The 25,602-nt window shown below is 37.0% G+C and overlaps 1 protein-coding gene across 1 annotated transcript in view; it reads right to left on the bottom strand.

Moving 5' to 3' along the window:
* The window catches only part of ZNF804B (zinc finger protein 804B), a 544,519-nt gene that overhangs the window by 5,631 nt on the left and 513,286 nt on the right, over nt 1-25,602 (bottom strand). Inside the window, exon 3 of the mRNA XM_027574973.1 lies at nt 3,878-4,008. Coding sequence (XP_027430774.1) covers nt 3,878-4,008 — 131 coding nt within the window. The remainder of the gene's footprint in view (nt 1-3,877; nt 4,009-25,602) is intronic.

The raw sequence follows: 25,602 nt of genomic DNA, 5'->3' as shown, positions 1-25,602 counted from the left end.
TATGCCCATATGGATTTTAATTTACAATACTTTCAGACGCCATTCACTCTTTAATACTTTCAGATTGTTCCCCCTTCATAAACTAATGGCTATAGCTTTAGAATTACAGCGTTCTCTTGAGTCTCGTGGAAAATAAATTTTTGAACATTTCCAGTAACTGTTTCATAATGAAAACTTGCTTCTTGCTCATCACATTAATCTTCTTTTTTTTTTTTTGGATCATTTTTAAAATGCTTTTTAGAGAGGGTATTTAGGCATATTTAATGTGAGAATGGGAAGAAACACACTAAGATAGGGCAGGTGTTATCATGAGCGCTGGAGGTTCGATGTACGTGACGAATCACTAAATTCTCCTGCTGAAACCAATACTACACTATATGTTAACTAACTAGAATTTAAATAAAAACTTCAAAAAAGGAAGGGAAGGAACAGTCTAAGATAGCTTTTAAATATTTCTTTCAAACATAAAGGGAAATAGAAAGCACAGAGATTAATTACAGTTATTGGCCTTTTAAAGTGCCTGCAGTCTGGGGTTGGAAGAATGAGGACCAGAGACATCTGTAGCTCTGGATTTTGCCTCAGGGCCAAAGAGACACTTTAGATTAAGTAGGAGCTATATTTCTGCTAAGTTACCTTCTCTAGGAACGTCAATTAATCTGCTACTATCTGCATTTAGCAGAAATTATTTCAAAAGCCTGGTACATGAATATTATCATTCTGCATCTCATGATTCCATTATGACTCAGATATTTTACTATTTTTATATTATCTGTCTCTGTTTTTCCCTTAATAATATTTTTGCTTATTATCCTGGCACTGTTTTGCATCTTTTCTTGCTCTGATTTATGTTAGTCTTCATGTTCTTTTCTGTATTGCTGTTTTATTTTACCATTTATCTCTTTAATGTGTAAGCACCTTTCTTTTATATTCTTTTAAATATTTTTAATCCTCTTTCCTCTTGTTTTCATATTATATTTGGCTCTTCTTGTCCTTACTTCTTGTTCTCACTTTATAATCCAATCTACATTCATGATTATATTTTTCAAAAGCTTTAGCATTTTACCCTCATTATTAATCTTTTCTACCACTAATGTTTATGCTTTAAACTCTTTATCTCATTGCTTTCTAAACTTTAATTTCCCTTATCTTAAATCTAGTTTATTTTTATTACTTTGGAAAAATCCTATTTTTCTATCTTTGTGGTTTTCAATTCTATTATTTCAATAGAAGTTTATGCCTTTTAACATAATTAAAGGTTTAATTTTTATAGTTATACCTTATTTATGATTTTACTCCTTTTCCTAGAACGTTCTCTAGTTTCTTTCTGTATTTTTTACCTAATTGTTTTTATTTATAATAAAAAAGTGACTATACAGGTACCTCTTCGTTCTTATGAATGGATCGTCCATTCTAGTAGCTCTCCCAAAATTCTAATTCTTGGCAACTAAACACATGCACAATTTAATTATCTTCTGTGAAAAAGTATACTTTCCAAAGAGGAAACAAGACATAGCAAAACAACATAATTTCTTTAAATGATATAATATCCTAATGTCCCACATTATTCAGCTCTTATATAAGAAATTCCATCTTCTCAGAGTCAATGGTCCTATAATTTTTGAAATTTGGAAAAATGTCCATATCAATATACACTATACTTAAATTCATACATAGTAGAAATTTACAAACAAAATGACTCTCCACCTCCATACAATAACTAGGCTTGCTGAGGAACCAGGTTGTGTTGAATTACTCAAGAGATGGCCAAAGTTGACTGCCCTTTATAAGATCCATTACAAGTTTCCTGCATCATTTTTTTCCATCAGTCTAATTCGAATATTCTTATTACTAGTAAATTCTCCTCTTTTATCTAATGGACCACAGAAGAATTTTCTTGTTATCTGCATCACCCTACTTAGAAGTCTTTGTAATGAGAATAATGGACAGAGAAAGGTTGTTCAGGAGGGGGGTAGTAATACAGATGATCTTTTTTTCTTTTTCATTTTATTTCTTACTTTCATTTTTCAATTCAGCTTCCAAGATGGAAATATTAAATAATTCTATTAAGTGACTTCCCTTAGGCCATGAGGCTGCTTAAGCAAAAAGAACAATTGGCTGGAGGGCAGATGGCAGGTAGCAGAAAAGAATGCAATAATTTTCCTCGTTCCGAGTTTTGTATGTGGAAAGCTAAACACCTATCATTTCCCTAACAACGTGAAAAGAAAAAAAAAAAAAAGAACCTGGAGACTATGTCTATTCTATAAAGTATGTGGGGTTTTTTTTAGTTAATATGATTTTCAGCTCAACCCCCATCGAGTAGATCTTTTAATTTGTTTTAATTTGGAAGATACTTCATGAGTAGCTTTGTAAACTCAGCACTTGTAAACAAAAGCATCATAACCATCACCACCATTATTTCTCCCAGAGGAAAATATGGAATGGGTAAGTAGAAGTGCAGAAGTGTGACAACTTTCTACTAATAAAATAACCAAAATTATGTGTATTAAGTCTACTCAGATTTTTTTGTCATGTGTTTTTAAAGGACCTACCTAAAAGTTGTCTCTCTATAGTGAGGTTTGCCTCTTTTTTAAAACCTTATAATACCATAATAGGTCATCCAAGAATTAACATATTCCTCAGATTTTTTTCCTTCATGCTACCACAATTATCATTAGACTTTTTCTTCTGAGTCCTGTTTTGACAAGGACGATCTGGCATCATATTGACAGTGTGTTCGAATAGCATAAGATCCTCAGTGTGTTGGCAGGTACAAAGCTCAGTACCAGTTGTGTGTCCTGTTTCTATGATTGTAGAGGACCTCAGAGCATGCATTTTTTATATTGACCTCACCTCTGGACATGGTATTTTTTCAAACTTTATTTTTTCTTTATACCAAATTTCTCACTTAATTTTTGCATGATTATCTTTTATGTATTTTGATAAGTTAATTAAATTAGTCTAAGATAGTGGTACAAATACAAATACATGGACATATGTAAGGTGAATACTGTGTTTTTACTCATAAATTGATCCTTAAAATAAATATTTTCTTAGAATGAAATGTGAGCTCTAATATTTTATGACACTCAATAATATGAGTCATTCATTCCCAAACTTCTTGCATCTTGTTTTTCATTTCAACAACAGGGGTTTGAATTGTGGCACAGGGCTATAAATTTCACAATTCACCAGGTTGCTGTCAACTGCATTAATTAGCTACGTTAGGTGTTCTACATCATGATTCATATGAACACAAATCACAACCTGCAAATTTAATTGAGTTCCAGGTAACAATCTCCTCACTTTGAAACATTTGGCAGTTCCAAGCTTATGTAAAACAGCTATTTTTCAGCTACAAGGATGTATTAGTATAACATGTGTTATAATTATCAATTTAAATGGCATGGTGTGGTAAATTTAACTGCATTAATTACATCTTCTTTTGTCACCTGGACAATGATAGTGCTATTTATTTCAGATTCAAGTGTGTAGAGGGAAACGTACAGATTTATTTCCTCCCCAAAAAGATGCACTGTTCTTTGTGGTTTTTTAAATTATTATTATAAACTTAAAATAATTACTAAAGAGCTAAATGCGTCCATTTAAATCAACTGGATAGAATAAGTGCCAGTATATTAGAATCATTCTTAGATCATTTCATTAAAGAGCACATAAAATTAACAATATTGGGAAAGAAAAAAGTCAGATACCAAAGGAACTAACTTATGAACCTTTAACTACTAGAACCATTTGCTCTCAAATGTGTGTTTCGATTAATTTGTTTACATTGTAACAATGAATCAAGTAAATCTTTCTTTGACATTTCCCCGATGATTGAAGAGAGTTTTGAACCATCTGAGATACCTCTAATTCTTACCATTCAGACTGTTGTCTTAACTCGGCCAGCTGATGAAGCCGTTTAAGTGCTTTTTCTTGTTTCTTCTCATCTTTCCATGACTTGGAAGCTACGTTTCGAGCAAATTCCCGTTGCTTTAATTCCTTCAGTCTCTATGGACAGAGAAGAAAAACAGAAAGGGTACTATAAATAATATTTTTTCCATCCATAAGGCTCCTTATTAAACTTTGTCCTGGGTGCAGAGGTAACTTTCTGGATGGACAGAGTAAAAAAGTGCCTTTTCCATTGATGTTATTCTCTTCTCCAAGATAAATGTAGTTGTCAACTGGCTTATTTATCAAAGCTTGTCACAATCACTACAGAAGTGTGCTGCGAAGCTGAACCCTAGTTCTTGCTGGGACCACCCTGGCTACATATCTGCAATCATTTATGTGCCTGTGAAAACATAAGTCAAAAAATGTGTGATACATGAATGGGTGAAGGGAAAGGAGGTTATAGGGTGCCCTTACCTCTCAACATTGCCCACAGCCCTCTAACTTGTAAAACATACTTACTCTTCTTCATGAAAATTGATGCTATTAAATATACTTGGTGAAATGAGCTTGTTTCATTTAAGAGCTTCTGTTATATTGTGAAAGATTTAGTTCAAAGCTCTAAATATGATTCTTAACTCATTTTTTCCTGGTGGAGGTATTTATTCAATGCAGATTCCTAGTTTCTATCCAGGAGGATAAAAATGGGTCAGGGATTTAAACTCAGGATAGATGCTTGGCCTTGCTTGATTTAAATTAACCTACCACTTCTTTTAATTAATATTTTCTCTAAAAACATTGGCTTACATGCAAATTGGATGTTGCTCATTACCTGTTTGGATTTCTACTTCAGAATTGGCCACTAAGCACACCTAATGATATTGAACACATTGAGAAACAGCCACAATCAAATGAGCATCTTGAAGCTTGGCACTTAATCCTGAATTGAGAAGATATTTGAAGATTAGTCTCTCTTAACCCATACAAAATGATTTCAAACTGTCTGAAATCTATATCCATTCAATTTGTTCTCATTTTCCAAATCAGGTAGAGAAGATATTTCCCATGAATGGCAAAAACCACATAGCTCTCCAGTGAGGTCATAATGCAGTACTGGACTATTGCCCCCCATAAAACAAGAGCCCCAAACTTTAATGATCATCAGCTTTTTCCTGAAAGGGGACATGCTTATGGGAGATGGTGGCCAGATAACCACATCTGGGCTAAGTATTTGAAAAGGGAGGCACGACCAACTTTTCAAAGAGAGGATATTCTAAGCACAGAGAACAAGGGGTGCCTGGGTGGCTTAGTCGGTTAAGCATCCGACTCTTGGCTTCAGCTCAGGTCATGCTCTCAGGGTCGTGAGATCAAGCCCTATGGGCTCTGCTTGAGTCTGCTTGAGTTTCTCTTTCCCTCTGCCTCTCCCCCCGGCTCTCTCACTCTCTCTCTCTCAAATAAGTAAATAAATCTTAAAAAAAAAAAAAGAGTTTCACAGAACTAGAAACGGCCAAAGGGGGAACAGTGGAGTCAATATGGATTCAATTTTTTTTAATTATGTTATGTTAATCACCATACATTACATCATTAGTTTTTGATGTAGTGTTCCATGATTCATTGTTTGCGTATAACACCCAGTGCTCCACACAAAACGTGCCCTCTTTAATACCCATCACCAGGCTAACCCATTCCCCCGCCCCCTCCCCTCTAGAACCCTCAGTTTGTTTCTCAGAGTCCATAGTCTCTCATGGTTTGTCTCCCGCTGCGATTTCTCTCCCTTCATTCTTCCCCTCCTGCTATCTTCTTCTTCTTTTTTTTTTTTCTTAACATATAATGTATTATTTGTTTCAGAGGTACAGGTCTGTGATTCAACAGTCTTGCACAATTCACAGCGCTCACCATAGCACATACCCTCCCCAATGTCTATCACCCAGCCACCCCCTCCCTCCCACCCCCCACCACTCCAGCAACCCTCAGTTTGTTTCCTGAGATTAAGAATTCCTCATATCAGTGAGGTCATATGATACTTTGCAATGATGTGGATGGAACTGGAGGGTATTATGCTGAGCAAAATAAGTCAATCAGAGAAAGACATGGATTCAATTTTTGACAAGAGCTTTAGAGGGTTTTAAATAGCAGAAAATTTCAAGAAATAAAATTACAGCCCATGTGTAAAAAAACAAAGCAAAACAAAACAAAACAAAAAATGATCAACAGTTTTCTAGAGCTGATAAGCAGCAGAGTGTCTAGGCCTTAAGAGACAGCCATGGTCAGAAGGGAAAGGCTTTTAAAATCTCTAATCCTACTGGGGTGCCTGGGTGGCTCAGATGGTTAAGCGTCTGCCTTCGGCTCAAGTCATGATCCCAGGGTCCTGGGATCGAGTCCCGCATCGGGCTCCCTGCTCCTTGGGAGCCTGCTTCTTCCTCTGTTTCTCTCTCTCTCTCTCTCTCTCTCTCTCTCTCCCCCTCTGTCTCTCATGAATAAATAAATAAAATCTTAAAAAAAATCTCCAATCCTACCTACCGTCCTACTCACACTTCCTTAGCCTCCCTATACAGAATAATCTAGTTTTTGAAGTAAAAGCTTGCCTTATGAGCAAAGATCTTTTGGAAATTGTTCTATACAGTCTAAGAGCCCACATAAACACTCTATATTATATTTATTTAATATTTGATATTACTCGTATGTAAAACCTCAATAGCCTAGGAGAGGAAATGTATTCATTTGCTCACAACTGACACTTGACTGGAATCTCCTTTGAAACCTCCAGGTATGCCTCTGTTTCTTTCATGAGCATCCCAGATTCCCAAACTGCACTGCTAGCTCTGAGTTACAAAAATGATTGAGAATTCTGTCTTATTTACCCAACAATACATGCTGTTAACTACTACTATATAATAGGGACATCTAACTGTCAAATCAATAATTTTCCCTTCAAGGAAGACAGACAAGTGAATAGATATTTTTATAAGATGGTATTGAGTTTCTCAATAGGGGTGGACACAAGATGTGTTTGAAGCATAGAGGAAAAGTTAAGACTGACTGGGGTGGTAGAGATTTGTTGTGTTAAGGAAGTCAGCAAAGTTAAACTGTGTTTAAGGAACACAAAAAACTGGAAGAGATTTTGTTTAAAAACATCTAGCCACAGATTTGGCTTAGCAAATGCTGAGTGCTCAAGATTGCACAGAGAAAAACCCCAGAGATCTAAAGAGGGATCCCCTCAAATTTTCAGCAGGCTGAATTGCGTGAAAAAAACTACTCAAAGCCAAGGAAAGGGCCACCTGAAAGAATTAATGGCAGCAGCGCCTAGCATTCAAATAGGGTCAGGAATAGCGCTTGTTCTCACCAACGAAGCTGGAAAAACTCATGGGACATTGAGTTTAGAATTCAGGGAAATCTTGGGGCATCTGGGTGGTTCAGTCAGTTAAGTATCTGACTCTTGATCTCAGATCAGGTCTTGATCTCAGGGTTGTGAGTACAAGCCCTGTGTTGGGCTCCATACTGGGCATAAATCTACCTAAAAAAAAAAAAAAAAGAATCCAGGAAAACCTTGCTTCAGTAGAGAATAATTTACTGTGGATTGAGCACTACTTTTGATTTGCCTAGCAAATCATGAAAGCAAGAAATCCAAGTATAAACCTGATTGCAAGTAACTTAACTGCATTTCAGAACCAAATTTAAAGAAATTTATATGAATACAAAAATATTCAGCAAAACCAAGGAAAAATTAATAACATCTAACACCCAATCAAAGATTATCAGGCATGCAAAGATTATCAAGAAAGTACAGCCTAAAATGAGGAAAATAGTCGGGCGCCTGGGTGGCTCAAATCGTTAAGTGTCTGCCTTCGGCTCAGGTCGTGATCCCAGGGTCCTCGGATCGAGTCCCGCATCGGGCTCCCTGCTCCTTGGGAGCCTGCTTCTCCCTCAGCTTCTCTCTCTCTCTCTCTCCCTCTGTCTCCCATGAATAAATAAATAAAATCTTTAAAAAGAAAAAAAAAGGAAAATAGTCAATTGACACCAATACAGAACTGACACAGAGGCTAGAATTGGCAGAAAAGGACGTTAGGACAGTTATAACCATATCCTATGAGCTCAAAATGTAGATAAAAGATGGCGATCAGCTGGACAATGGTGCAATTGGAGTCTCTGAAAAAGGGAGAGGGAGTATTTGCAAATATAATGGGTGAAAATTTTCCAAATTTCCTGAAAACCAAAAACCCATAGATACCCCCCAAAATCTCAAGCATGAGAAAACTATACCATGACTTGTTATTATCAAATTTTTTTAAAAATGAGTAAAAAAGTGGAACTTTTATAAAAACCTCTAAAGAGAAATGACATATTGCTATACAGTATCAATGAGTAGGATGGCAAAAGAATTCTTATTGGAAACAATACAAGTGAGAAAACAGTGAAGCAACATATTTAAATTTCTTGACAAAAATTAAAAACTTCCCAAAATAAAATTTTATACTTAGTGAAAATCTTTTTTTAAAGATTTTATTTATTTTATTTTAGAGAGAGCGAGAGAGCACGTGAGCAGGGGGAGGGGCAGAGAGAGAGAGGGAGAGAATCTCAAGCAGACTCTGTGTTGATCATGTATACTGGCATGGGGATCAATCTCCTGACCCTGAGATCATCCCCTGAGCCGAAACCAAGAGTCCGACACTTAACCAACTGAGTCACCCAGGTGCTCCCCAAAATATCTTTTTTTTTTATAAAGAAGATGAAATAAAAATATTTTAAGACAAGAAAACCTGGAAAAAATCAGGAGCACACCCACAGAATATGTTAAAGAATAGCACTGGGCAAAAGGAAAATAATACCAGATAGAAATGTGTGTCTGCACAAAAGAATAAACACTAGAAATTGTTACTACAGGATAAATAAGACCTATTTCTTAGTATTTGAATGTATTTAGACCATTTAAACAAAAAAAAATAGCTACATTTTAGGGGATTTATAACAAATTTATAATTAAAATGTTTGACAACAATAGCACAAAACCCAAGAGGGGAGAAAAAACAAATATGTTGAAAGGTCTTACTCAATACATGAAATAGTAGAGTAACAGTTGAAGGCAGACTGTGATCAGTAAAGAAGTGCACAGTATGCTCTATGGCAACCATTAGTATAATAAAACAAAGTGTTTTAGCCAATAGGATAACAAAGAAGATAAAAGGAAATCACTGCATTTACTCAATCCAAAAGAAGGCAGAAAAAAAAATAAAAAGGCAGGTAAAATAGTTGGGATAGTTACAAAACAAATAACAAGGTAACAACTAAAATCTAAACATATCACTAATCAAATTAAATGTAAGTGGTCTAAACACTGGAATTAAAAGTTAGTATCAGTTTGGATTTAAAAGTAAGCTCCAACTATATGTTAACTATAAAAACAAATTTTAAAATACAGATACAATTGGTTAAAAGAATATAAAAAGATATATCATGTCAACAGCAGGAAAAAGAAAGCTAGAGGGGCTCAGTCACTATCAAGCAGAGTAAATTTTAGAGCAGATTTATTACCAGGAATAAAAAAAAGGGGAATTTCATAATGATATGGAGTAAATAAATCAGAATGACAAAATAAGCCTACATGTTTCTATGCCTAATAACAAAGCTTCAAAATACACAAAACAAAAGTGGACAAAACTGCAAAGAGAAAAAGTTAAATCCACAATTATATTAGGAGTTTTCAATGACCTTCTACCAAACAACAGAATGTTAATCGCAAATACCATACTTTTGGAACTGGTTACACCAACGTGATCATGCCTGTTATAATAAAAGACTTTTCCAACAGTTGACTTGTCTAATGAAAAGAGAACTGGACAGATAAGGAAGACTTCCAAGAATCTGGGGGTCAAATTTTGCCAACCTCATATTTTAGCTTGGGTTTTCCCAAGTTTCTACTTTTCTTCTCCCGTTCTAATAAAAATCCACTTATTTAAAAAAAACGGCATGTCCTATAATTGTCAGTAATCTTAGTCTAAACAGAAAACAAACTGGTTGAAAATAAATAAAAGTTCCTTGACAGTATAGAGTAGATCAGTTCTTATTGAGAACAGCACAAGACAAATATATTTCAGAAAAACAAAAGTTGCTACCTCACATATTTACAAAGAACTGCAGAAAGCTCAATAATCATTGCTTATCAGCAGGGACTCAGGGTGAATAGGTTAGAGCAGGTGAAGTTGAACCTCCCTGGGATGGGGAGTAAGAAAGACAGAGTAGCACCTAACAATAGGGGGGCAATAAAACAAAGTGTCTGGTGTCCAGAGGTGTTGGATGATAGATAATACAGTGTAGGGGTTAAGAGAAGGATTCTGAAATCAGTCAGATATGACTTTGTATATTGTTTCTGTCACTCACTAGCTTTGAGTCTCTAAGAAGTTTACTCAATCTTCCCAAACTTCAGTTTACACATTTGTAACTTAGCAAACTATCATATTTGCCATGTAGAGTTCTTGGAATTTTTATTTGAGTTGATAAAGGTAAAAGTTAGTATCAGTTTGGATACTAGCACGGCACCTGATATATAGGAAATGCTCAATGGGTATGAACTATGATCACTTTTAGAGGTAAAAAAAAGGAATGATTAGATTTTATAGATCTTTGGGAAGCAGCAGAAATAAAAAGCCCTTGATTTACCTGGCAATGGGGAGCTATTAAGAAAGAACACTTGATTGATATTCTTACTGAAAACAGAGTGTTTGAGTAGCTTTCATCTGGATTTTACAAAACTGGTAGGTGTAGTCTTTTCTTTTCTTTCTTTCTTTTTTTTTTTTTTTAAACCACAACAAACATTTATTATCTCTCAAGGTTTCTATAGGTTAGGAGCAGCTTAGCTGAGCAGTTGCTGGCTCAGGATTTCTCATGAAGGTTCGGTCTAGATGTCAGGTGGAGCCGCAGTCTTCTGGAAGCTCAACTGAGACTGAAGGGATCCCCTTTCAATGTGGCTTGCTCACTCCTTTTCACAAGGCTATATGAGTATCCTCATAACATGGTGACTGGCTTACCCCAGAATGAATAATTCAAGGGGAATGCCAAGCAGAAGCTATGTCCTTGGAAGTCACATAGCATCATTTCCACCATATTCTTTTTTTTCCTTCTCTTTTTTATTATGTTATGTTCATCATCATACATTACATCATTATTTTTGATGTAGTGTTCCATGATTCATTGTTTGCATATGACACCCAGTGCTCCATGTGGAACATGCCCTCCTTAATACCCATCACCAGGTTAACCCATCCTCCCACCCCCCTCCCCTCTAGAACCCTGTTTGTTTTTCAGAGTCCATCGTCTCTCATGGTTCGTCTCCCCCTCCGATTTCCCCCCCTTCATTCTTTCCCTCCTGCTATCTTCTTCTTCTTTTTTTTTTTAACATATAATGTATTATTTGTTTCAGAGGTACAGGTCTGTGATTCAATAGTCTTACACAATTCACAGTGCTCACCATAAGACAGGAAAAGGAAATGTGCTGGGTATGTTCCTCACCCTTGTCTTGAACAATTTATAATGTTTCATCGAAACATGTACTTTCTGTAAGTCCATGGTCTTCACTACTGAAGAAAATTATAAATTTTGGATTCAAGTATGATTTGTTGGCAGACTTTTCTTCGATAAATCTTATTTGAAGTTTGCTCTTGGGTATTACTATTATCTAAAATGGATCTCAATCAGGAAAGAGGGTAAAAGTATTTCCTAGAGGGAAATGGGGACTAGTTCATGTCCTTGTATTTTGCAAAGGAATTTAAAAGAGAATGTACAGAACAGATGGTCTTCCTGGTCCTGAAGAGAGGCCATGGTCCTTGCCCAGATCAAAAGCAATTTAATAAAAGACAGATGCAGGGGTCAAGCTAAAAGGAAGTAAAACAGTCCTCACATATCTTCTCCAGTTTCACAATGCATTTTATTCGCTCTCAACAAAAAGTAACATAAGGCTTATGGAGATATAGTTGCTTAAACACATTTATGAAATATTTGGAATTTAATTTTTTTTCTCAGCTTCATTTTAAAAGCACAAACTAAGCAATCTTTATTTCTCTACCTGCCAACATGAATGTTTGGCACATGCATTGCAAGTGGAATTCAGCCGTGAATAGATAAATGAAGAGGCAAATTGATCAGGTCAGTGAATCTCTGTGTGCTTGGAATGGTAATATCCCCAATATTATTGCACACCGGTCAGAACATGCATGTGAGCCTCTGCCCACGCTGGTAACCACTCTCCGTTCACCCTCACTGGAGCAGAACGGCACGTGTGAAACAGATTTCCTCATGTATATCTACACTTTTCCTCTCTTAAACAGAATAATTTCTTCCATCCCTGCATTTTCATCTATAGAGCCCAGGGTACTTTGCTGGCATTCATGTTTTTCTTCACAGAGGAGCAAAACCTCAATGCAAAAGGTCAAAATTATTAACCTCAGTTTAGAGACAAAGAAACAAACATAGAAGGCTAAATGGTGTGATCCACAGCAAAGCAGACACCAAGCCAAGAACTGTGACTTAAAAACAGAATGTCTGATCTTCATAAAAGTAAGGAAAAGTCAGAAGAGCTTATGTAAAATTCTAGACATTTATAATAGTTTCATTTTGTGAAATTAAAAGTCAACCCTGTTCCTAGATATTGTTCATTGTTTAGAAATGTTTTTACCAACATGATTTGGGAGACATTTATAGATAATTAACAATAACCTAACACAGAAGAGGGCATAATTTGAACAACAATATGATCAAGACAAAAGAATTAAATTATATAAAATGTCTTTATTATTTCTCAGAAGAATTCTACATGTTGAAATGGGACCTTCCTTATTTTCTGCTTTTTTGCGTTTCGTCTTTTATGTGATCTCGTAGCTACACAAACACAGATAGTGAAATGAACCAAATTCTTTTAAGGCATCCCATCTTCTGAGAAGATACAGTCTGGGCTACTCACCAGGATGAGCTCCCTGCTGTGTTGCAGAGTGAATGTTTCTGAGCATATTCCCTTGGTTGAATGTACTCCTCTGAGGACCAACAGAGCCACAAGCAAAAGCCAGAAATAGGTGAGAAGAAATGAACCTGGAGCTGATACTCTGCCTCCATCCATTTCCTCACAAATGCTGTTACATACTTCACAGCAGCATCTGGAAGATTCTTCATACCCCTGCTGAAGTAGGAATTGCTAGGCTCTAAATCTAATTGCTTATGGCCACCCCACCGTGCTGTGACAACCAGGACCTAGAGATTCCTTGTTGGGCTCATTTCTGGACTCTTTCACTGACCAGGCCCAATATTCAGGAGAGATATGGCCAGGTCTGAAGACACCACTGTTAGGTGCGAGTCTGGGGATGTTTGTAGATTCTAAAATAACCTAAAAATGTGGCTAATATAAAAGACATTTCTTTATAAGCCCAAATAGCCTGAGGTACTTCTGTGGCTTAGGAGGGGAATATACTCTGGTGGGTAAGGTAGATGCCCCTGACAAGCCACCATGCCACCCCCTTCCAAGGCCCAGGATCCCCTGAGAAGTCCTCAAATAGCAAACAGACAGCTCTGGTTTTCCCATTTCTTCTGAGAAGTTCCGTTCATCCTCTAGCTGTTGGAGTCAGGATTCGAGTCAGCTGTGACACAAGGCACAAACATTTATTGGATTTTTAACAGTAGGGTTTATTTATTTTCTGTACCATGGCATAAAGTTTTTAGTAGTTTTGTGAGCCACATTATATTAGGCAAGAATATAGCCAACAAGATAGCAAGGTCAATATCTCCAGTGGTGGTTGTGAAATCATTAGCAGCATTACAAAGGAAGTGCTTTGGTGATGAGTGAATGCAAATTGCTTTTCAAACTGGTTTAGTAGTAAAATTCAAGGAGCTTTTAATCCTCACCCTTCTCCATGTTCACAGCATGATAAGAACACACCCACCATATTAGAATAGTATTAACTCCCATTAAGTGTCTGCAGAAAGTATGTCTAGGTTTGGAGAAATCCAGCATTTCTGGAATGAGCAAGTAGAAATTCATTAATTAAAGGTTATGACTTGTGTAAACATCTGATTAGATTAATCATTAGTTAATAAGACCTCAAAAAATAATTTTGCATTCCATCACAGTCTAGACCATGGTGAATAAACTCTATGTAAGAAACACAAGAATTAGATTAGGAAAGTCCAGACACTTTTTCCTCATGTAACAGGGTCTCAAAGCTACAACTATTTCTGTGGAGAAAAAGTAGAGAGTGTCAGAATGTTTCAGACATTTTTTAGTCTAGTATGTAAATTATTTCTAATTTATCTTTAAAAAGTATTATTCATGCTATAAAAATGTTCAAATAAAGTTTACAAATCTCTGTCTTTTAGAAACACCTCCAAGTGTCAAAATGTAGAGTTAGAATGTGCCTCAAAGGATTAATGTGTTAAGGTATCAAACGGGTTAAGGATATTTTTGTGAAGTTCATTTCTATCTCTGGCATCATGCGGACCAGAACAAGGCCTTGAGGGACTATTTTATATGTTTATTTTATTTTATTTTTTTAAAGATTTTATTTATTTACTTGACAGGCAGAGTGGCAGGCAGAGGGAGAGGGAGAAGCAGACTCCCCACCGAGCAGGGAGCCCGATGCAGGACTCGATCTCAGGACCTTGGGATCATGACCTGAGCTGAAGGCAGACACCTAACCGACTGAGCCACCCATGCGCCCCTATCTGTTTATTTTTAAAGATCAAAAGAATCAATCACATTCTTTCAGGGAAAGTTTTAGGATGTAAATGATTTGTGCTGAGCCCTAACAGTCTAAAAAGGAAATGTTATGAGAATCCCATGGCAAAGCTCTGTCCTCCCGCAGACTATGCGGTTGCTGTCATGATGCCGTCTTTATTTAGCAGGCTGTTATCTGCTCTGCAGCATTATTTCCCAGCTAGACGACTCCTTCATGGTCACCTGCTCCCCATCCAGTTCCTTAGGAAAACTTGACCCGATGCCCTCTGACCCCGCCATCCCACTGCTTATTGAAGAGCAACTCCTTATATTGCGGTATCTTGTACAGCCTCACATTATATTGATTTTCAAAAGCTCTTTCCATTTCTACTTCATCCTCCCACTCTTTCATACCTGAGTTTAGGGTCAGTGACACCTGCTGAGAATATTGCAGGCAGAATTATTTAATTCTGAACATACCTGCAAACGAAGACTGTCTTAGTACAGGGAAAGTGTTCTCAAGGTTTCTTCATTTCCTAACCAAATGCTATTTTGAAATGGAATTGTCTTTGAGAAGAAACTCTTAAAACAGAGACAGGAACAGAAATGAGACATTAATGAAATTAGACTCTGGTGTAAAATTGAATTTTGGATCATGTTACTCTTACACAATAAATAGAGATGATATTTTAAAGCTAAAGATACCAGTGTTCAGTTGGGCTGTGTGTATCAGACTTGTCTGCGGTGGCTTAATCTAATCAGGTTAATTTGAGCTAATCCAAGAATCTATACTCAAGCATATAGCACAGTCCTTGCACCTTCTCTAGAAAGACCATAGCTCAATCTCCTTTCAGCTTTGAGTTTCCTCCAACTAAGACATGTGGCTTTATCATCCTGGCTGCAGTATACCCGAGAAATATAGACATCAAAACTAGGGAGAAAGAAGAGCTAAGGGCAAAAGCTGACTCTGTACTTTTCTTAAGTCCTATACACAACAGCTTTTTGGAAGCTGCACCAAGTAGACTTCATTTGCATATCATTTGCTAGAAGGACATCACATGCTATTAGCCTTTAAGTCAGGAGTATGGGGAATCCAGGTTTTCAGCTAGGATTACAGCCACCCCTCAAATCAATCCAAGCTCTGTTAGTAAGGAGAGAGGGTGGAAGGGACACTGACTAGGTAAACACAGCGTCCCTTCTACTAAATTTGCTAAATGTTGACAAAAGGGATGCTGCAGTTAGTGTTCAACTGAGGGCACTGCTTCTTTCAGATATAAAATTCCTCACTATGAGCTCTAAACCCCTGGGCTGCGAAACATGATATGGAGAAATTTCCAGCCCATTTTCTTCTCCATCCTCGTAAAAGCCTATATTTAAAGGTATCAATTCTACTAAAAGATTCGAAATTGATTTACTACTTGGGTATTGAGTTAGAAGCAGAGGTAAGCAAGCTAAAGCCCCTCGGTCAAACCTGGCTCTCCACTTGTTTCTGTAAATAAAGTGATATTGAAACACAGCCATGCCCCTTTATTTACATCTCCTCTCTGGCTAATTTCAAGCTAAAATGGCAGAGTTAAGTTTTTGCAACAGAGACCACACGACTTGCAAAGTCAAAACTTTACTTACTGTCTGACCCTTTCCAGAAAGTTTGCCAACCGCAGCGAGAGAAACAGCCCTGTTTCTGTTAGTTCAAGATGAGGGAGGTGATTAGCTCCATATTTACACACCACATGGGATGCCCTCACAGAGAGAAATAATGAGATCCAGGGGAAACAGGAAAGCAGGTAGTAGTGGGAGAAACATAAATGGTATTTGGAGGAAAGTACCAGTTTTATTTAATGGACAATAATAAATATATAACACTAAATGCAAAACTACTGCTGCTTCCAGGATAACTTCTAGCGTTTCTATGAAGAGGTCGACTTAGCTTTACCATTCCCAGTTTCCTATGGGAAGTCTCACTGAATCAAGCCTGACTTTGTTAACAAACCAAGCCCTGAATATTCTCCTTGAATTGGATCCCGCAAAGCTATTAAATGCACAGCTAATTTTCTGAACTCAACAGGCTGAATAATTTTTTATTTCAAGTGTTTCCCCGATAATGCCTCAGAAAATATTAGGCAGATAGGAGACTAGGGGTCTTTTCTATACTTTGCATGGAGGTACTGCTGAGGAAAGAAATGAGGAAAATGTAGATAGTCCAGTCAAGAATGTCTGGATGTTCCAAGAATAAAGAGCATCATATTTGAATCACGCTAAAAAGACTCCCTGGTTCTGGGGCAGAGGGATTCTGTAAGTGAAACTGGTAAGTTGTCTTTTAAAATATTTTTATCCTGTTTTTTTTTTTTTTTCAAAAGTGTAACTCCGTTTATTAAGTGCACTGTGAGAAACTCATGATAAATGCTGCACTGCTAATCACAGGAAGGCTTGGGAAACTAAGGTTTTAGCTGAGTATGTACTTGAGAAAAAATAGGTTTTAGTCAAGACTGTGCAAGCGTCTCCTTTAATTTGACTCTTGATTTCTTTATCTCCGTAAATAAACTAAATGTTTATTTTTGGAGCAAAACTTATTTTCAAATTTTTCATTTCCTAGACTATAAAAATAAGTATTTCTTTAAGTCCACTTTAGTTATTTTCTCAATAATTAGTTCCTCTTTGATAAGCAAATAATCTGATTAGAAATGCATTATTTTTAAAGATTTTATTTATTTTTTTTGAGAGAGAGAGAGAGAGTACATAAGGGTGTGGGGAGGCAGAGTTCTGGGGAGGGGAGGGCAGAGGGGGAGGGAGAAGCAGACAGCCTGCTGACTTGGGGGCTCAATCCTCATGAGTCTGAGGCAGACGCTTAACAGACAGAGCCACCCAGGTGCCCCAGAAATATATTATTTTTAAAATCAAAAGTATTTGAACAAAATTTTATCAACATCCATAGTTGCTACTACTGAAAAATAGCATTTCATATATTCTATTAGTGATTGTAAATGCTTCTTGGAAAAATACACCACATGAATATATTATTACCAAGATCAAAATTATACTTTAATTTGAAGTGACAAGACACTTCATAAATTAAACTTCCAAAACACTGAGTTTCAATATTTCAAAATTAGCCACTTTCAGATATTTTAGTAAAGTATGGCACTTAAAGAGAACAAAAGCAGAAGTGTGCATTTAGGAAAATTTATAACAGTTGTGTAAAATTTGGCCCGTGTTTAGCTGACTTAAAAATTTGATGAATGCTATTCACGATTTCAGAAACACTGTTACAACAGAGGGAATTTTTAGTTGTGTTTATGCTTTTTTCTAGCATTGTATGCATTATTCATTGTGTATTTTATATCTTCAAATATATTTATTACATAAAACTCTGAGGTTGAAATGCAGGTACACTAAGAAAGGCTGCACAGATTTACTTTGACTTTTAAAAGGAAAATAATCTCATTCATAAAGAAACGTAATATAACTATCAAAGAGACCACAGGTTTTCAATTATCAAACTAATGAAGTCATAATGTTTTATAATACCCAGTAGCACTAGCTATGTGAGAAAACAAGCACATCCATTCATTCTTGGTATGAGTTAACAGACTGCTGCAATCCCTTTGGAGGGTAATTTGGCAATAGCAATGCATTTCTATAAGTACCATCTCCCTGACTCAGCAATTCTACCTAGAAATGCATCCCTCAGATATAATTACACATCTGAGCAAAGGCTGTTCCTTGTAATACTGATGGAAGTACCTTTAGAAAAAAAGAAAAAAAAAAAAACTGTGTAATTCCTGAGTCCTTGTTCTTAACCACTACTCAAATTGCCTGTGATAGCTTCATTTTGGGAATGATACACAGTTTTAACCATGTCTGTAGGCTAGATTATTTTCTATTCCTTTTTATGTTAAGTCTCTTCCTTACACTTGGCCCTGGAATTAGACAAATTAAAGTTTTAAAAGAAGTTTAATAAAAAAAGAGTGAGAAGAAGATTACCGAATTACTTTTTTTGTTGCCTTAAGAAATAAGTACAGAAAAGAATTCATCCAACTCAGGGCCTAAAGAATCAGTGGCCTTGAATTTTACTCTCTTAAGACCAGAGTCAAATAATATCACAGCCTTTATTCTCCAAAAGCTTTTAACTTTTCTAGAAAATAAAATAAAATAAAGCATCAGTTGAGACGAGGATGTTTTAAGGAATTAAAAATTAAATTTTTCAACGAGTCAAAGTAAAGTGGAAATAAGAGTTGGGCACAGGAAGAGCAGGGTGAGATACAGGCGAAGTCAAGGGTAGGCTTCTTGGCCTTGGTGAAAGCACCACGGGGTCCTATTTTCTTCCTTTGAAGTGTCCAACTGGCTGTTACATTCAAATCTCCTCCAAAAAATATCACAAAGATACAATTTTAATGGAATAAGATATTTAATGTCATTATGCAATTAACTGAAATCTGTAATTCAAGTGAAAACCATCCACTTTGACATTTGAATTAGTTGTTGATTGGGGACAAATTATGCCTGGAAATGAACTCTGGCAAATTCAGCTATCAACAGCTATTTAATGATGCTGTTTATTTACCCTTTATTTCATTTAGCCTAGTTTTAATTGAATTCCCTAAACCTTATTAGCCATGCTAATTCAAAATTTGGACAAAAATATTATTAAATTTATGAGAAGTGGTAATTCAGGAGGCCTAAATTTTCCTAAATAAAGCCATCTATTAGTTGTTCTACAAAATACTAGAATAAACATAGTGATCGTAAAAAAGCACACATTGCTATTCAGTATAAATAAATAGGTATGAAACCATGGATGCATAAATTTCACACGAACCTTCAAATAAATACAAGTGGGTTGAAAAATAGCTCCTTCAAAAATTAATACCAGAAATAAGAAAAAAATATGAATATATAAAATACTCTGCGGAAGACTGAAGCCTTATCAGCAAAGCCTTTATTTCCTTTGAGTTTAGATAATATTTATGTTTATCATACTTATTATCATGATGAAAAATTGAAAACAATCCAGAAGTGCAAGTATAGAAAATTGGTCAAATATTTTATGATACCAACATTTGATAAAACACATGCCACCAAAAAAAAATCTACATTGAGGGACAACACTTAATTACCCTGAAAACAGATTGTGACAGATACACCATTTACTCAAATATTACATGCTGCTCCCTTCCTTCTTTGCTAACATTAGTTTTTCTTTTTTTTTGAGGTATCATGTAGAATTTTTTTTATTTGAGAGAGACAGAGAGCAGAGCTAAAGAGAGCGCATGAGCTGGGGGGAGGGGCAGAGGGAGAGGGAGAAGCAGACTCCCTACTGAGCAGGGAGCCTGATGCTGGGGGTGACTGGGGGGGGCGCTCAATCTCAGGACCCTGGGATCATGACCTGAGCCGAAGGCAGACACTCAACAAACTGAGCCACCCAGGCGCCCCTGCAATTTCTCGACCTCAGATATACATGTGACTCTGGTATAGCCATGGTCATAAATAAACTCCTACGATTTGGCCATAAGAAACTCCTAAGAGACTCAGTTCCCATGTTCAAGTCAAGTTGCCTAGTGGCCACTATGTTCTTCCTTGCAATGTTTTAATATATTTAATAATACAACAATAAAGCAGGGCTGACATCAAAGTACAGGTACAAGGCTCAGTTAAAAGTACAAGTGCTTTAAAAAAAAAAAGCACAAGTGCTTTATGCATATTAATTCCTTTTATCATCACAACAAATCTGTGTTGTAAATGTTATTATTATCATTCCCATTTTACAGATGAGGTGAAGACAGCTAGAGGCAGAACACTGGCAGCCAGGCCAGTTTAGAGTGCGGCTCGAACCAGCCAAACTATGGCCTATAATGCAAATCTATCTTGCAAACTAATGGAGGGAAATTCTTTCTAGGTGAAAATATGTTCTGCTTTTTTGAATTTCTAATTCTGCCCTTCTTTTCAGAACTTTTCCCACCTTTCTCTTCAGATATAGGAACATGAGATCCAGGCAGGATGAAGACCATGTCTTTTGCCGAATGCCACTCTAAGTCTAGTAGCCAATAGGGACTGGAGGTCTATGCTTTAGAAACCGATCAGCTGCCCAGTCTCTGGTGCAGACACTTCAACGCATCCCTATAGCTGAGTTTTTGAAGTTGGAAGTTTTTGCTGAAACACAATCATTATAATCTACTAAGAAACGAGTTTGAAGGGCACCTGGATGGCTCGGTCGGTTAAGCATCTGCTTTCAGCTGAGGTCATGATCCCAGGGTCCTGGGATCGAGCCCCAAATCGGGCTCCCTGCTCAGCAGGAAGCCTGCTTCTCCCTCTCCCACTCCCCCTGCTTGTGTTCCCTCTCTCACTGTGTCTCTCTCTGTCAAATAAGTAAATAAAATCTTTAAAAAAAAAAAAAGAAACAAGTTTGAGGGCAATGACTTTAAAAAGACTGAACTTCCTTTTTAGGATTTGTAGCTACAAATATTCTTTTATGTCCACACAAACACACACACACACACACACTCAAAAACACCCTGTACTGTCATTTTTACCATAAATATGTTTGTAGTATAAAAGAAAAAAAATGTACTGCTCAGGCTAAACAAGGAGGAAGACTTTATTCAAGACTATTGCAATAGGGAAGAGAAATTGAACACAACTCCACTGAAACAAAAGGAGGATTTGCCAGTGGCCAGGCTGAGGTAATGGAGAAGAATTAGAGGACATATCACAGAGATCTCTCAATGTTATTAGGCCATCTGTGTTTGCTAATTATCCCTTCTTGAAGTTAGGTTCCTATCCTCCCACAGAGACTGGGAGATAGGAGCTCTATGCCCTTCAATAAATACGTTCCAAAGGTACGCTCCCATGTCCTCAGAGAGACATTCTGGATTGTGGAAGACTTAACAACTCTAAGTGACAGAGAAAGAATGTACAGTTGCAAATTTTCTAAAGTAAGTGCTCTAAGAAAAGGGCAGTCAGGGCCCTATGGTCAGGAAGAAGCCAGTCTAAAGTTTAATCAAGCTGAGGGGAACGTGAAGGCCATCTTGGTCAGGAGAGAGTTTGGAAAATGTATGTAGAAAGAATTAAGAATATGTATTACCCTTATTTCTTAACAAAGATATCTATTAATATTTTGGTGTTTGCCCTTTCAATGATTATGCATCGCTTATTTATAAACATAAATTTTGTCATACATGCAATTTTATAGTCTTTCCCACCCAATACTTTTTAAAATTTTTTTATTGTTATGTTAATCACCATACATTACATCATTAGTTTTTGATGTAGTGTTCATGATTCATTGTTTGTGCGTAACACCCAGTGCTCCACGCAGAACGTGCCCTCTTTAAAACCCATCACCAGGCCAAACCATCCCCCCACCCCCCTCCCCTCTAGAACCCTCAGTTTGTTTTTCAGAGTCCATCGTCTCTCATGGTTCGTCTCCCCCTCCGACTTATTCCCCTTCATTCTTCCCCTCCTGCTATCTTCTTTTTCCTTTTTTTTTCTTAACATATATTGTATTATTTGTTTCAGAAGTACAGATCTGTGATTCAACAGTCTTGCACAATTCACAGCACTCACCATAGCACATACCCTCCCCAATGTCTATCACCCAGCCACCCCATCCCTCCCACCCCCCACCACTCCAGCAACACTCAGTTAGTTTCCTGCGATTAAGAATTTCTCATATCAGTGAGGTCTTTCTCTGATTGACTTATTTCACTCAGCATAACACCCTCCAGTTCCATCCACGTCGTTGCAAATGACAAGATCTCATTCCTTTTGATGGCTGCATAATATTCCATTGTGTATATATACCACTTCTTCTTTATCCATTCATCTGTTGATGCACATCTTGGCTCTTTCCATAGTTTGGCTATTGTGGACACTGCTGCTATAAACATTGGGGTGCACGTACCCCTTAGGATTCCTACATTTGTATCTTTGTGGTAAATACCCACTAGTGCAATTGCTGGATCGTATGGTAGCTCTATTTTCAACTGTTTGAGGAACCTCCATACTGTTTTCCAGAGTGGTTTCACCAGGTTGTATTCCCACCAACAGGGTAGGAGGGTTCCCCTTTCTCCACATCCCCGCCAACATCTGTCGTTTCCTGACTTGTTAATTTTAACCATTCTGACGGGTGTGAGGTGGTATCTCATTGAGGTTTTGATTTCAATTTCTCTGATGCTGAGTGATGTTGAGCACTTTTTCATGTGTCTGTTGGCCATTTGGATGTCTTCTTTGGAAAAGGGTCTGTTCATGCCTTCTGCCCATTTCTTGATTGGATTATTTATTCTTTGGGTGTTGAGTTTCATAAGTTCTTTATAGATTTTGGATACTATCCCTTTATCTGATATGTCATTTGCAAATATTTTCTCCCATTCTGTCGGTTGTCTTTTGGTTGTGTCGACTATTTCTTTTGCTGTGCAAAAGCTTTTGATCTTGATGAAATCCCAAGAGTTCATTTTTGCCCTTACTTCCCTTGCCTTTGGCAATGTTTCTAGGAAGAAGTTGCTGTGGCAGAGGTCGAAGAGGTTGCTACCTGTGTTCTCCTCTAGGATTTTGAGGGAATCCTGTCTCACGTTTAGGTCTTTCAACCATTTGGAGTCTATTTTTGTGTGTGGTGTAAGGAAATGGTCCAGTTTCATTCTTCTGCATGTGGCTGTCCAATTTTCCCAACACCATTTGTTGAAGAGACTGTCTTTTTGCCATTGGACATTCTTTCCTGCTTTGTCAAAGATGAGTTGACCATAGAGTTGAGGGTCCATTTCTGGGCTCTCGATTCTGTTCCATTGATCGATGTGTCTGTTTTTGTGGCAGTACCATACTGTCTTGATGATGACAGCTTTGTAATACAGCTGGAAGTCCGGAATTGTGATGCCGCCAGCTTTGTTTTCCTTTTTCAATATTCCTCTGGCTATTCAGGGTCTCTTCTGCTTCCATACAAATTTTAGGATTATTTGTTCCATTTCTTTGAAAAAAGTGAATGGTATTTTGATGGGGATTGCATTGAATGTGTAGATTGCTCTAGGTAGCATTGACATCTTCACAATGTTTGTTCTTCCAATCCATGAGCATGGAACGTTTTTCCATTTCTTTGTGTCTTCAATTGCTTTCTTGAGTATTTTATAGTTTTCTGAGTATAGATCCTTTGCCTCTTTGGTTAAATTTATTCCTAGGTATCTTATGGTTTTGGGTGCAATTGTAAATGGGATCGACTCCTTGATTTGTCTCTCTTCTGTCTTGTTGTTGGTGTATAGGAATGCCACTGATTTCTGTGCATTGATTTTATATCCTGCCACTTTACTGAATTCCTGTATGAGTTCTAGCAGTTTTGGGGTGGAGTCTTTTGGGTTTTCCACATAAAGTATCATATCTACTGCAAAAAGTGAGAGTTTGACTTCCTCCTTGCCGATTTGGATGCCTTTGATTTCTTTTTGTTTGATTGCTGGGGCTAGGACTTCTAATACTATGTTGAATAGCAGTGGTGATAGTGGAAATCCCTGCCGCATTCCTGACCTTAGGGGGAAAGCTCTCAGCTTTTCCCCATTGAGAATGATATTCGCTGTAGGTTTTTCATAGATGGCTTTTATGATATTGAGGTATGCGCCCTCTATCCCTATACTCTGAAGACTTTTGATCAAGAAAGGATGCTGTCCTTTGTCAAATGCTTTTTCTGCATCTATTGAGAGGATCATATGATTCTTGTTCTTTCTTTTGTTAATGTATTGCATCACGTTGATTAATTGGCGGATGTTGAACCAACCTTGCAGCCCAGGGATAAATCCCACTTGGTCATGGTGAATAATCCTTTTAATGTACTGTTGGATCCTATTGGCTAGTATTCTGGTGACAATTTTTGCATCCATGTTCATCAAGGATATTGGTCTGTAATTCTCCTTTTTGATGGGGTCTTTGTCTGGTTTGGGGATCAAGCTAATGGTGGCCTCATAAAATGAGTTTGGAAGTTTTCCTTCCATTTCTATTTTTTGGAACAGTTTCAGGAGAATAGGTATTAATTCTTCTTTAAATGTTTGGTAGAATTCCCCTGGGAAGCCATCTGGCCCTGGGCTTTTGTTTGTTGGGAGATTTTGGATGACTGCTTCAATTTCCTTAGTGGTTATAGGTCTGTTCAGGTTTTCTATTTCCTCCTGGTTCAATTTTGGTAGTTGGTACATCTCTAGGAATGCACCCATTTCTTCCAGGTTATCTAATTTGCTGGCATAGAGTTGCTCATAATATGTTCTTATAATTGTTTGTATTTCTTTGGTGTTGGTTGTGATCTCTCCTCTTTCATTCATGATTTTGTTGATTTGGGTCATTTCTCTTTCTTTTTGATCAGTCTGGCCAGGGGTTTATCAATCTTGTTAATTCTTTCAAAGAACCAGCTCCTAGTTTCGTTGATCTGTTCTACTGTTCTTTTGGTTTCAAAATAAGGGTTGGTACAATGAAGAGATGGAAGATTAGTGTAAAGATGAAAATTATAAAAGATTTTATAAAAGGAATTGATAAGAAGTTGTTTGAAAAAAGAAAGAAGATTTAAAAAAAAAAGAAAAAAAAGGGAGAGAATGTGATCAGGCAGGAGACTAGAACAAAGCCATACACTAGTGATTTAGGGTATATTTTGATCTGTTAGAAGAAACTGTATCTCAAAATTTTAAAGAGAGAACAACTTACATATATATGCCAAAAATAAGGGGAACTACTATGAAGGGATAAAATATGACTCTAAAAATGAATAATAAAAAATGTTTTTTTTAAAAAAGGGATTGATCAGATGTTGGTTGAAAAGGGGAAAAGAAAAATTCAAAAAAGAAACAGTTAAAAAAATTAACTTTGAAAAACTAATGAATCATGGTAAAAAAGCCATGAATTCTATGTGCAGTATTTCCCTAGCACTGGAGTTCTCCCGTTCTCCTTGATCAGTAAACTTGGTCTTGGCTTGCTGGCTGTTCGTGCTGATCTTCTGGGGGAGGGGCCTGTTGCCGTGGTTCCTAAGTGTCTTTGCCGGAGGCGGAATTGCCCCGCCCTTGTCGTCCGGG

This window comes from Zalophus californianus, chromosome 12 (genome assembly GCF_009762305.2).
Source record: "Zalophus californianus isolate mZalCal1 chromosome 12, mZalCal1.pri.v2, whole genome shotgun sequence".
Taxonomy (NCBI): Eukaryota; Metazoa; Chordata; class Mammalia; order Carnivora; family Otariidae; genus Zalophus; species Zalophus californianus.
The sequence above is the reverse complement of the archived record's forward strand: the minus strand, read 5'-3'. Positions and strand labels throughout refer to the sequence as shown.